This window comes from Hippopotamus amphibius, chromosome 13, assembly GCF_030028045.1.
Source record: "Hippopotamus amphibius kiboko isolate mHipAmp2 chromosome 13, mHipAmp2.hap2, whole genome shotgun sequence".
Taxonomy (NCBI): domain Eukaryota; kingdom Metazoa; phylum Chordata; class Mammalia; order Artiodactyla; family Hippopotamidae; genus Hippopotamus; species Hippopotamus amphibius.
In genome coordinates this window covers 43,353,131-43,366,733 of record NC_080198.1, presented here as the reverse complement: position 1 = coordinate 43,366,733, position 13,603 = coordinate 43,353,131, and the positions used below count along the sequence as shown (strand labels likewise).

The 13,603-nt window shown below is 42.8% G+C and overlaps 1 protein-coding gene across 1 annotated transcript; it reads right to left on the bottom strand.

Annotated features, from left to right (window-relative positions):
* Positions 1 to 10,284: 10,284 nt before the first annotated feature.
* On the bottom strand, positions 10,285 to 13,386 carry EIF1B (eukaryotic translation initiation factor 1B). The gene is made up of 4 exons (XM_057705804.1): positions 13,095 to 13,386; positions 11,988 to 12,151; positions 11,672 to 11,773; positions 10,285 to 11,306 (listed from the first exon to the last, which is right to left on the bottom strand). The coding sequence occupies exons 1-4, from the start codon at positions 13,123 to 13,125 to the stop codon at positions 11,262 to 11,264; spliced, it is 342 nt and encodes a 113-aa protein (XP_057561787.1). The 5' UTR covers positions 13,126 to 13,386; the 3' UTR covers positions 10,285 to 11,261.
* Between the last annotated feature and the right edge of the window lie 217 nt (positions 13,387 to 13,603).

Sequence of the window (13,603 nt, the reverse complement as noted above, 5' to 3'; positions counted from 1 at the left end):
GCAAATAATAATAATCACAGTAATAGTGATAATAATTAAGTCTAGCAAGCATTGACTCTGCAGAGCACATGCTAAGACCTTTGTACACATCACCTCATTTACTCATTCACTCCCCACCTCAACCCTGGGAGGCGTTTTCACCTTCACTGTAACCCTCCCCACCTAACGATGCCTCATCATTCCAGCTTAGACAAAGCTTTGGCTTGCCCGTGGCTCCTGCTCCCCTCAGGACCTCTAACATGCCTCCTTTCAGAAAGCCATAGTGCCTGCTACTCACTGCTTATTTCCCAGTTTCCCAGCTCACATTTCTGAGAGCAGGAACATCCCTGGTCTGCAGGGACCTGATGCTTATACAATTTTAGAGATATCTTTAAGAAAGGAAAAATACAACATATGAATGCAAATCTGGGCTCAGGGACCTGGAGGAGGCCTGGACAGGTGAGGGCCCTGAAGCTTCAGTGCATGTGTTTCAGGGTGAGTCAGCCTCTACTCCAGTCTAATAATAAGTTATTTGATGGTTGGGGTGGAGGGTGACATTCCATGGTACCAAGCATGGCTGGTAAAAGTTGGTACCTTTCAACACAGCCTCTCTCTGCAGTGGTCTCCTCTCAACCACTCAGAGAAACCTGGTCTCAGTGAGCCTGGCCATCTCTCCATCTCGTGTGTCCCTCTGTTCTTCATTCAGAAGCTGGACTTGGGAGAAGGAGACTGGGGTCAGGAACTAAGAACCAGGCTCCCTGGACACCTGAAGGTGCATAGTGACCAAGCGGTAATTTTGTGTCCTGCATGTCCCTTGTTCCTTGCATACCTGGCTCCCTCAGGGATCTCATGGGGATAAGAAATGGCGAGATCGACACGTGGGGCACTTATGGGGCTCCTAGACCCATGGCCAAATCACCTTCTTAAAACTGTCCAGACCTTTCCATTGTTCCTAACACTCCCCCCGATGATTTCCTTAAAAACAAAAAAGGACCTGAAGTTGGAAGATCTGAACATTTTAAGGCCCTCAGCATGTAATTTTGTTCAAATGAAACTGAATCATTTCATTCCAGAAAGTGATACTGATTTACACGTGCTCCAGAGAGGACACGCACCCTCCCCCAGATACCATCACTTCCTCGTTCAGTTTCACTCTGGTAGAAAATTGTTCCCAACTAAAGACTCGAACTTTTTTAACCCTTGAAAGTGAGTTCCAGGAGGCCTGCTCCTCTGCAGGCCAAAACAAGTCAGCTAGGTGACTTGGGAGGCATCTCTAGGGTGTGGCTAAGCAGGTCACTCAGACACCACGACACAGGACAGCAAATACTTCTTCCTTCTATGGGGTCCTGGACTTCTGGAGTAAGTCCCCAGGGGGACATTTTTCTGAATTTTTTAAACCAAAGTTCTTATATATTATGTTCTTTTCTTGAGTGCCTGGAGCATTTGAGAGTTTAGCCAGTATCTTATAGCCTCTCCATCTTTTCTGACTTTAAGGTCTTTTCTGTAAAACAAACTCAAATGAAAACAAACAAATTAGATGACTATGTAGGAAATGTAAGGGCTGGCTTTAAACGGGTCAATAGCATCATCTACTGGCCATTTGCAGGTACTGCAGCTACTATTTTTTTCAACTTCGTAAAATTTACAAAAGATATTCCTGACACCCTACAACAAAAAAGAAACAACAAAGAGAATTAGAAAGTGAAAAATAAGCACTATCTTCAAAGAATTATGTTAACACCTGATATCTCCAAATATACTAGTTGAGCAGAGTGACGCGTGCAGTGAAGATAATCCAGATTGAGGAGGATGCCATTGCATATATGTACCACATCTTCTTTATCCATTCATCTACAGGTGGATACTTAGTTTGCTTCCATATCTTGGCTGTTGTAAACTATGCTGCATTGAACATAGGTGTGCATATATCTTTTCAAATTAGTGCTTTCGTTTTCTTTGGATAAATACCCAGGGATGGAATTGCTGGATTGTATGGTAGCTCTATTTTTAATTTTTTGAGGAACCTCCATACTGTTTTCCATAGTGGCTGTACCAAATTACATTCCCACCAACAGTGTATGAGGGTTCCCTCTTCTCCACACCTTCTCCATTCTAACAGGTATGAGGTGATATTTCATTGTGGTTTTGACTTGCATTTCCCTGATAATTAGTGATGTTGAACATCTTTGCATGTGCCTGTTGACCATCTCTGTCTTTGGGAAAATGTCTAGATCCTTTGCCCATTTTAAAAATTGGATTGTTTGTTTTTGCTATTAAGTTGTTTGAATGGATTGTTTGTTTTTGCTATTAAGTTGTTTGAATTCTTAATATATTTTGGATATTAACTCTTTATTGCATATGTGATTTGTAAATACCTTCTCCCATTCAGTAGGTTTCCTTTTCATTTTGTAGAAGGTTTTCTTTTCTATGCAGAAGCTTTTTGGTTTTGTGCAGTCCCACTTGTTTATTTTTGCTTTTGTTGCCTTCACTTTGGGGGACAGATCCAAAAATTCCATACCAAGGCCAAAGTCAAGAACTTACCGCCTGTTTTCTTTTAGGATTTTTATAATTTCAGGTCTTCCATTTAAGTCTTTGACTCACTTGAGTTTAGTTTTGTACATGATGTGAAAAAATGGTCTAGTTTCATTCTTTTACTTCTAGCTGTCCAGTTTCCCAACACCACTTATTGAAGAGGCTGTCTTTCCCCCATTGTATATTCTTGCCTCCTTTGATTGACTGTATGTGTGGGGGTTTATTTCTAGGCTCTCTGTTCTGTTCCATTGATCTATGTGTCTGTATTTGTGTCCATATCATACTGCTTTTATTAGTATAGCTTTGTAGTATAGTTTGAAATCAGGGACCATGATGCCTCCGTTTTTGTTCTTTCTCAGGATTGTTTTGGCTAATCAGAGTTTTTTGTGGTTCTCTATAAATTATAGGATTATTTAGTCTAGTTCTATGAAAAATGCCATGGGTATTTTGATAGGGATTGCATTGAATCTGTAGATTGCTTTGGGTAGACTGACTTTTTTTTTTTTTAATTGGCTGTGTTGGGTCTTTTTTTTTTTTTTGCTGTGCACGGGCTTTCTTTTTTTTTAGTTGCAGTGAGTGGGGGCTACTCTTCGTTGTGGTGCACAGGCTCCTCATTGCCGTGGCTTCTGTTGTTGTGGAGCACAGGCTCTAGGCGTGTGGGCTTCAGTAGTTGCAGCACATGGGCTCAATAGTTGTGGCTCACGGGCTCTAAAGCGCAGGCTCAATAGTTGTGGTACACGGGCTTAGTTGCTCCGCGGCATGTGGGATCTTCCTGGAGCAGGGATCGAACTCGTGTCCCCTGCATTGGCAGGCGGATTCTCAACCACTGCGCCACCTAGGAAGCCCAGACGGACATTTTTAAAATATTAATTCCTCTGGTCCACGAGCGCAGTATACCTTTCCATTTATTGTGTCATCTTCAATTTGTTTCATCAGTGTCTTACAGTTTTCAGAGCATAGGTCTTTCACCTCTTTGGTTAAATTTATTTTTAGGTATTTTATTCTTTTTGACATGATTGTAAATGGGATTGTTTTCTTCGTTTCACTTTCTGATAGTACATTATTGGTATTTGGAAATGCAGCAGATTTCTACATATTAATTTTGTATTCTACATTACTGAATTCATTTATTAGTTCAAATAGTTGTTTGGTGGCATCTTTAATGTTTTCTATATATAGTATCATGTCATCTGCAAACAGTAACAGGTTTACTTCTTCCTCTCCAATTTGGATGCCTTTTATTTATTTATTTTTCTCTTGTATGATTGCTGTGGCTTGGACTTCTAATACTATGTTGAAGAAGAGTGGGCATGCTTGTCTTGTTACTAATCCCAAAGGAAAAGATTTCAGGTTTTCATTGTTGAGTATGATGTTAGCTGTGGATTTGTCATGAACGGCCTTTATTGTGTTGAGATATGTTCCCTCTCTACTCACTTTGGTGAGAGTCTATGAGAGCCATTTTTCCAACAGCATTTGCTCTCTTTGTGTCTCTGGGTAACATTTTGGTAGTTCTCACAATGTTTCAAACTTTTTCATTATTATTATATATGTTATGTTGATCTGTGATCAGCGGTTCATGTTCCTATTGGAAAAAGATTATGACTCACTGAAGGCTCAGGTGATGGTTAACATTTTTTAGCAATGACATATTTTAAAATTAAGGTATATATGCATTTTTTAAGACATAATACTATTGCATACTTAACAGACTACAGTATAGTGTAGGTATAACTTTTATATGTACTGGGAAACCAAAAAATTCATGGTGCTCTTTTAAAATATTTAAGAGTCTAGTGTTTATTTTTTTAACTTTATTGAAGTACAATTGATTTACAATCCTGTGTTAATTACTGGCGTACAGCAAAGTGACTCAGTTATACATATATATTCTTTTTCATAGTCTTTTCCGTTGTTTTTTAAAATTTTTATTTATTTATTTATTTATATATGTATTCAGTTATTGGCTGCATTGGGTCTTTGTTGCTGCATGCAGAGTTTCTCTAGTTGCAGCAAGTGGGGGCCACTCTTCGTTGTGGTGTGTGGGCTTCTCAGTGCAGTGGCTTCTCCTGTTGTGGAGCGTGGGCTCTAGGCACGTGGGTTTCAGTAGTTGTGGCTCGTGGGCTCTCGAGCGCAGGCTCAGTAGTTGTGGCACATGGGCTTAGCTGCTCCATGGCATGTGGAATCTTCCCTGTCCAGAGATTGAACCTGTGTCCCCTGCGTTGGCAGGCGGATTCATAACCACTGCGCCACCAGGGAAGTCCCTCCATTATGGTTTATCACAGGATATTGAATATAGTTCCCTGTGCTGTACAGTAGGACTTGTTTATCTCTCCTGTGTATAATACTTTACATCTGCTAATCCCAACTCCCACTCTATTCCTCCTCCACCTCCACTCCCTCTTGGCAGCCACAAGTCTATTCCCTATGTCTTTGAGTCTGTTTCTGTTTCTGTTTCAGAGATATGTTCATTTGTGTCATATTTTAGATTCCACATATAAGTGATGTCATATGGTGTTTGTCTTTTTCTTTCTGACTTCACTTAGTATGATCATCTCTAGGTCCATCCATGTTGCTGCAAGTGGCATTATTTCATGGTTTTTTATGGCTGAGTAATATTCCATTGTATATATATACACCACATTTTCTTTACCCATTAATCTGCCAATGGACATTTAGGTTGTTTCCATGTCTTGGCTATTATAAATAGTGCTGCTATGAACATAGGGGTGCATGTATCTTTTTGAATTACAGTTTTGTATGGATATAGCCCAGGAGTGGGATTGCTGATCATATGTCAACTCTATTTTTAGTTTTTTGAGGAACCTCCATACTCTTTTTCATAGTGGCTGCGTAGTGGTACTCTCTTTATTACAATATTCACTTTATTGCAGTGGGCTGGAACAGAACCACATCTCCAAGGTGTGCCTGTATTTGAAAGATGGGAAATATTAGGGGATATTTCTATGTGATGAAGAGGATCCAGTAGGAAGGAAGAAGTTGATGATTCAGAAAAAGGACAGAAATTACAGTGATAATTCAGGAGAAGAGGGGACGGTACCTCTTCTCAATTGAGGGGTTGATTTTAATGGGAGCAAGCACCCTTCATCCATTATAAACAGGAAAGAAGACAGAGAGTATGCACCATTGCCTTAGATGAGATTTGGAAATGGAAAAATGAAGCAGCTTCAAATATGTCAGTGATGGATGAGGCAAAGCCTTCAGCTGTGTAAGATAGAGGATGGGGCTGAAGGGAAAGAGAGAAGAACCATTGTTTTCCTCTAGCAACCGTGAGCTGTCCTGTGCAGGTACGGAGCCAGTGGTTGAGTTTAATAAGGGTTGCGGTTTTGACAAATGAGTACAAAGGAAGGAGACAAGATCAAAGGAGATGAGGGTATTTGCAAGGAGATAATTATGATGGTAAGCCAGGGAAGCTATGCTGAGTCATGATGTCTGTGAGAATTGCATAAGCTGATACATGTAAGGTACTCAGAACTCTAGGTTACAAATATTGAAAAGAAGTTAGCCATTTTTACTTTTATCGCAAGGAAAGTGAGAGAATGGGGGACAATGCTTGGTAAAAATGTGGAATGGTCAAAGGATCTATTGTTAGAGATAGCATATTTTCTGAAATAATACGTCCCAAACCTCCCTGGGGGTATTCCCTGGTCCGATGCCCATCTTGTCATTGATTCATGTAGAATCAAATCCCTAAAGTACAATTCCCAGGTTGCCACTGAGCTCCCATTAGGCTTCCCTCACTTGTAAAGGTGAGATCATCAGAGGCGCTCCAAGTGAGTATATTACTAATGATTAATCTGCCAAGTGAGTCCTGTTCTGGGTTCTTTAGGCCTAATGCAGTGGCATCATTGTGGATGTAAGGGCTTTAAGGGAGTCCAGTCACTGCTTTTCCCAGGCAAAAGTTGCTAATGTTCAAGTGACCCTCTAAGTAGGTGTGACTCTGGTAGCCAAACAGGCACACTCACCTGTGTATTGGTCTAAGACAGAGGTTTAAATTGAGAGCACTATGTATTTACTTTCTGTGTGTGTGCGTGTGTGTATAAAACTCCAGATTGTGTTCCTCAACAGGTGACAATTTAGCAGGAGCCTTGATTGTTTTCTAGCTTAATCATCCATTCTCTGGAGGCCATAAACAGATGTCTCTGTTTACATTTGGATTAAATTCCTTCTAATAACACTGTGATAGATAGTAGGTGAGGTGGCTTTATACATCCCCAGGGCAAGACAATGAAAGCATTTTCTTCTCTCTCCCAGGTTAAAGTAAACTGCAGTAGATTTCTATGGATTTCAATAATAAGGGATTGGCTAGATATATTTCTGCATAACATTTGAGGGATGACAAAATTAAACCTGTCAGCTGGTACTTTAATGATGCCTGCGACAACCTAAACCTCCCGTAATTTTCTGCGAACTGCCAAGAGCGATCTAGTTTTTTAAACGGCCACAAGGGGGTGTTAAAGGACTACATACTTGGCTCTAATCATCCCCTGCCTCTCCCCACCCTTTCTAGTCCTTACTTCAATAGAATCATTCCCTAGGTACCCTCTGTTGTTTCATTTCAATAATCTTAGTCTATCCAGTAGGTTGCTAGTGGTTCTTATAGTTTAATCTGAATATCAGGCTAATGTTTCCTGAATTTTTAGCAAGTTAATGGCAATTAGGCACTCAGAGTAGATGTTTGTGACCAGGGAGTAGGTGGGCCTTTTTCCTACTTCAAGGGATTATACCGCTGTCTAAATTCTTGATGATGTTTTCCCCACAGAATTTGTCACGATTGACATGGATTAAAGTGCTTTCTGATTTTATCTGCACTCTCCTGTATGTTGTTGTTGCCCAGTGACCGAGGAGGTGGGCCTGGGGTCCTGATAATGGATGAAAGACACATGGAGACAAACCTGGGGGTTATGGCTAGTTTCCTTCTGGACCACTGTGTAGGTCCAGAGACCCTCCATGCTAGAGCAGAGGGCTGCAGCAGAAGCCCAGCTTGGGGGTCAAGATCCCTTGGATTTTAGCTTTGAACTTTAGTCCCCTTTGTGCATTGAATGAAAGGTGCTTATCTCTATGTAATTGCTTTTTGCATGAAAAGAAGTTTGCAGGTTGTCCACTGGTTTGAGATGAAGACACCACGCTTCAGATCATGCCCTCAGTTCACTGGCAGATCTAATGCTCCTCCTGCTAGGTTCAAAATCAGGCTGAGGAGCTAATAGGTGAGTCACCCACCTCACAATGGCATCCTCACTGCCAATGCTGAGTTTAAATTGCCCTTTAAGTTCCCCATATAGCACAGAGAATCCCCACAGGCCACATGTCATCTGACACAATAATGCCTGGATTAGGAACATCCAAGGACAGCATAGTACTGCCTCCTCTACTGGCACCACTTCCACTGAATGGTTTTCCAGGAGTGAAGAAATAACAGCCATTTCTTTGGTTTATGACTTCTCTTTTCCCAAGCTTCCACTATCCAGATAAAAAGCGGGTAAATGCCCACATAGCCTCGTGAAAGGAGCTGTCAATGCTGAAGGCCCCTTACATGGTTTTGTTTTTGCTTAATTCTTGCTGATTCACTTGGCCCCTTGATCCCTGACAAGCACCAAGTTGCCTGGCTATCGCCTGTCAAGCAAGGGCAGCTGATTGCTCTCCATCTTGGTTTTAGATACATCAAGGCCATGCCTGCCTCATTTTCTTCCCACATGGAATTCTGACTTGGTGTGGGGAAACTTCACAGGCCCAATGGAACTAGTCTGTGTGGGCAATCTAATGAGCTCGATTTTTCCTGAGCTCTAACTGCCCATTCCTTTAGCTGGAGTCCAGCTGGTGACAGGAGGCACACAGAAGTCTGTTACCATTCTCTATGTCTCAAGTTATTTTGGTTAACTGCATCCCGATTGGGACCAGAACTGTTCCTTCCGTAAGATCAGAGCCGCCCCCTTTCTAGGGTGGTTCAGAGAACAGCTCTTACTTGAGTTCCTAAACAGGAAGAGCAGGCTGCACCCCCAGGCTTTCCTCTGCCACCTGTGGGGCCAAGATCGAAGGGCAGAGGACATTGTTGCTATAGCAGCAGTTTACTCAGGCTGTGTCTCAACCAAGCAAAGGTCAATTTCCTATTGGCTTCACCAAGACCTCTACCAAACCTAAAGGTTCAGGAACAAATCTACTAGTCCTCTACTCAGTAATTTTCATTTTGCACCATCGAAGTACAGGCCACTCAAAAAACTGCAGATCACAATTTTCCCACACAGGAGGCACAATTTTCCCACACAGTTTGACTGGTTATTTTTGCTGCATTTGTAGGGCATATTCTCCTTCCTCATTAACACAATACCACCCAGTCCCTTTCACAGACAAGAGTGCTGCAGTCTCTGAAGCGGACAAGAACATTGAGCTATTATGCTCTTGGGCATCTCTGAGGCTCCTGGTCAGACAACTTTCCCACACGAGGGGACTCGGAGTTTGACTGGTATGAGTAAAATTGCAGAAATCTGTTAACTATTTCCATTCCATTGCTGAAAGACAAGGGTACACGATACTGTTCTTGCTTCAAGGGTGGGGACTTCCCTACAGGTGACAAGTCCAGTCAGGTATCTGGGGCTCACAGGCTGAAGGATCAGAAGAGGTGCTCCTTACAAAATCCAGACTGAAGTTTCGCTCAAGGCTTTTGATCCCATCTAGTGGGAGTGGCCTGACATATGAAGTGATGGCCAAGACATTATTTGTGGGGTCCAAGAGGAAGGGCCTCTTTCTTTCCATTTAATGAGGTTTCCCTTGTCCGCCTACCTTCCTGTTCAATCTCAACAGACAATTCTTTTCTGGATATTACCTCAGATCTCCGTAGATGAAGCAGCACTTGAATATGCATGTTAATGTAAATTTCTGCTTTTATCATTTTCATAACTATTTCCACAGCACCTCTCAACGTGAGGTGGAATCATTACAAAATATTATAGGTAGAAAAGTGAGGATTTCTCAATTAAGTTAGAAAATTCTCCCATGCCTCTTTATCTTCTTGGTCAAATTATACTGCTGTTTTTCAGAAATGAGCTTACTAAATTTGGCACTATATTCTTGTGTACTCCTCAATATCCCAGTCTTTCTTGATTAGAGGTACAATGGGGTAAGAAAGTAACAAAACCTATTACTTAAGTATCCTTCAGAGGTAAACTCTGTGGGGGCTGCTTTTGTTTTTTCCAAAAGCAGTACCATCGAAACAGAGTAAGGGTTAAGCTGGTACAGACATTTTTCACACTATTAGCCCACTGCATTAAGCTAAAAAGTATACATCTATACAGTGGTCCCATCCTTATCCGAGATTTCCCTTTCTGCAGTTTCAGTTACCTGTGGTCCAAAACACAGGTAACTGGAAACTTCTAGGGATAAACAATTCATAGGTTTTATAGTGGGCACCATTCTGGGTAGTGTAAGATGGAATCTTGCACCATTCTACTCCATCTGGGTGAGACATGATTCATCCCTTTCTCCAGCGTATCCACACTGTATATGCTATCCCCGCCCCGTAGTATAGGAAAAAACATAGTATATATACGATTTGATACTATCTGCAGTTTCAGACATCCATTGAGGTCTTAGAATGTACCTGCCTTGGATAAAGGGGTGACTAGTGTAGATGCATTTCTCTATCTTGGTTAAATGATTTTAATGATACAGCCTGTATAACTGAACAATCACGGCTCAATAAAAAGCAGAAGTCTGGAACTCAAGAGGATGAGCTGCAAAAATCTCATAACCAAGAACTGCAAACTCTTTTATTTCTCACACTACCCCCAACCCCCATGCACTATTACTCGTGGCTCTTACTTCCTCTGGTGAATACCAAACCATGATTTAGTGAAAGAACATAGCTTTTCTGGTTGCAGGCCCTTGGCTGGCACCTCAACTCTGTCACTTCCCAGCACTTTAGGGAGGTTAACCCAAACCCTAATGCCTTCCATCTGTAGAACAGTGGCACCACCCACCACTCACACTTGCAGGGCAGTGCCTGTGACTAAATTTATTTTATGTCAGGAACCTACTTTATTGTCTGGCACTTAGGGATAGACTTGTGTTGGCATCCCAGTAACATAACCAATAAAAATAAAATAATTCTATGTGCTAACTTAAGTTTAAACTGTTTCATTTTCTTTTCAAAAATTTAATAGTACATTCTGGCAAATTCTTGGCTCTGGCTGAGTTTATACTGTTTCTACTCATTTTTCAGTAAGTAAAGAACTAAATTACATATAATAAAGGTTCTCCTCTAGCTTTAACAGCATCTGAAATTAACTGAAAACAATGCACAGAATGAGAACTCAAATTATGAAACACAAACTATATGTGTATATTACCTGCTTAGATTTGGGAGCCTAACTGCTCACAAAACGATTCATAGATTTTTTTTTTTTTATTGTTAAGCTGCAACATACATGGTTTAATACAACAAAAATTTAATCAAGTGAAAAGTAATAAACTGAACAATAAACACTCAAAACAAAATATTTTCCATTGGAAACATGTTAAGATGAATACGGGGTTTCATTACCATCTTACTGCAATTTTCTTATGTGTTACTAGCCTACATACCCCGTGTTTTCTGTAATCATGCACATGTGAATGGAAGTTTGAATGATTAAATAAATGAAAAGTCCTTTTACTGCAGAGAATCATTTCACAAAGCAGCCAAACTGGGTTTAGAGAACAAAATTATTCAAGAAATTCTCCACGTATTTAGGTTCATTTTAGAATCCATGAACCTTAAGCTGTTCCTCCTTGACAATGCCAACCTGCAAAATAAAATTTAGCAGAATCACTCTAACACATAAATTCATTCCTAAGAAAACAGAGCAGTCATTTTAGAATCACTGCTAACAGAGTATTGCAACACTATTATTTGTGGCATAAACTGTTAATAACAAAAATTCAACACACATTTGAATATCCTGACGTGCCACAAAACATCCTAAATGGACACAGGAATGATCAAGTCATTCTAATGACAAACTGGTACTCCATTCTTCAAAATAAGTACAACTGATGTGCTTCATTCACATGGATTTTTTACTAAGTAGGTAATTAATAATTCACACTGCCCTTAAATACAATTTTGAAAGCAATCTCAAGGTTGTACATAAAGCATCCAATTACTCACCTCCAGTAGAAACTGGCAAATGTTTTTTCTTTGGTCACCTTGAAGCTGAATAACCTCTCCGTATTCAGGATGTTCAATTACAGTACCATTACAGGCAAATTTCTGGAGAAGCAGATTCAACACAACTGAATTAAATACAATGATGTTTTATTTTCACCCTAAGATTATCTGGATGTTAATTAAGAGTATGAACATAGGTTTCTTGGGTCCAATCATTTTCACCCACACTGACAGTCAAGTAAAGGTGTGAATCGTAATCCTACTTAGAGTTGTGCATCAGTATTATATTTTAACCTCTTCTTCCTAACACCTTTACCTTTTTGAAAGCTTTCACAAGTTTCTTTTTGTCATAATCATCTGCAATGCCCTGAACTGTAGTCAGTGTCTTCCTGCCGTTCCGTTGCTGGATTCTTATATGAATGTAATCCTCAGTCCCTGCCGGGAGTAAGTCGTCACCCTTAGTTGCATCAGCAAAGGGGTCTGCAAAGGGATACAAAAAAATCCAAAGCAGGAAAATATCTTTTAGTCAGTAACTTCCAGATATATGGTACGCTACAATCTACACACTCAGCAAAGAAGGTTCTAGTACCTTTGCTTTTTTTCTGCAGGTGGGGATGGGGGGCAGTGATAAAGGTAGGGTATTAATAAAACCTCCAAGGTACTCTCACAAAAAGATTTTAAACAGGTATGTTCACTGATACCTGAACAGAAAAACGTTGCTATAGGTAGATAATGTTATCGTTGAACATAATCCTCTAATGAGAGAAAAAGAGATTTTAAGACCTTAATTTTATAGCCACTGTAAAAATGTGCGTCATCTCGATTACATTCTGATGACAACAGAAAGATTCACAGATGCCACCCCAATCATTTAACCGTAACTCTGCCTCGAAAAAAAAAACATATACACACACATATATCAAGAGTAGTTTTACACGTTACTGCGCAAGTAGAGAAGAGTGGCCCACTGCCCTGGAACAGAGCGGCGGCCTGACCCGCCGCACCTCTTACTAAATGACCCCGAGAGCCGCTCACACACAGCCCCGACCACTAATGGACGCCGCTGCCCCAGCTCGGGCCGGCGTCCCCCCGGCGAGCAGCAGCGCAGGTCTGGACGCCGAACAGGGCCGCAGAGGCGGCAGCGGGCAGAAACGAGGCGCGGGCGGCTCCCGGAGCGGGCAGGGGGCGGCCCGGGGCCCGCGGCCAGCGCTCCGGGGGCCGCCCCCGGGGAGGGGGTCGCCAGGGGCCCGGTCGCCATCTTCCGGGCGCCGAGACAAAGCCCCGCTCGGGGTGCGGGGAGGGCGGCGGGGGGCCCTTCGGGGCGGGGGGCGGGCAGTGGCGGCCGGCCGGCCGGGAGGCGCGCAGAGGCCGCGGGGGGGCGGGGGCGGGGGCGGGAGGGGGCGGCGGGGCGCCCCGCTCTTACCGAAAGATTGGAGATTCTGGATAGTGGACATGCGATACTAGTGTGAGGCCGGTGAGGGGACAGAATTCCTGCGGGGCCCGCCCGGATCACCGTGTCAAGAGGCTGCAGTAGCGAGAAAACGGAAATAAATAGGGAGACGCTTCGCTCAGGGGTTGGGATGCGGCTGGAGCGGCGGCGGCGGCGGCGGCGGCGGAAGCCGGGAGGAGGCAGGAAGAGGTGAAGGAGGAGGCGGAGGAAGAGGCGGCGGCGACGGACGCGGAGACGCGAGAGAAGAGGCGGCGCTGCGGCTTCTCCCACAAAATGGCCGACGGAGACTATTTAGCCGCGCCCGCCGCCCCTCCCACGTGACTCGCCCCCACCGGGCACCCTGGGACTTGTAGTTTTCGCGAGGCACGAGAGCCCGGAGAACCTGGAGCGGGTGGGTTGCCGGGACCTCAACTCCCAGCAGGGAGTGCGCCTCCGCCCCCCACCCCGAACGCCGGGCGGCGGGGCAGGGAAGAGTCCAGCCG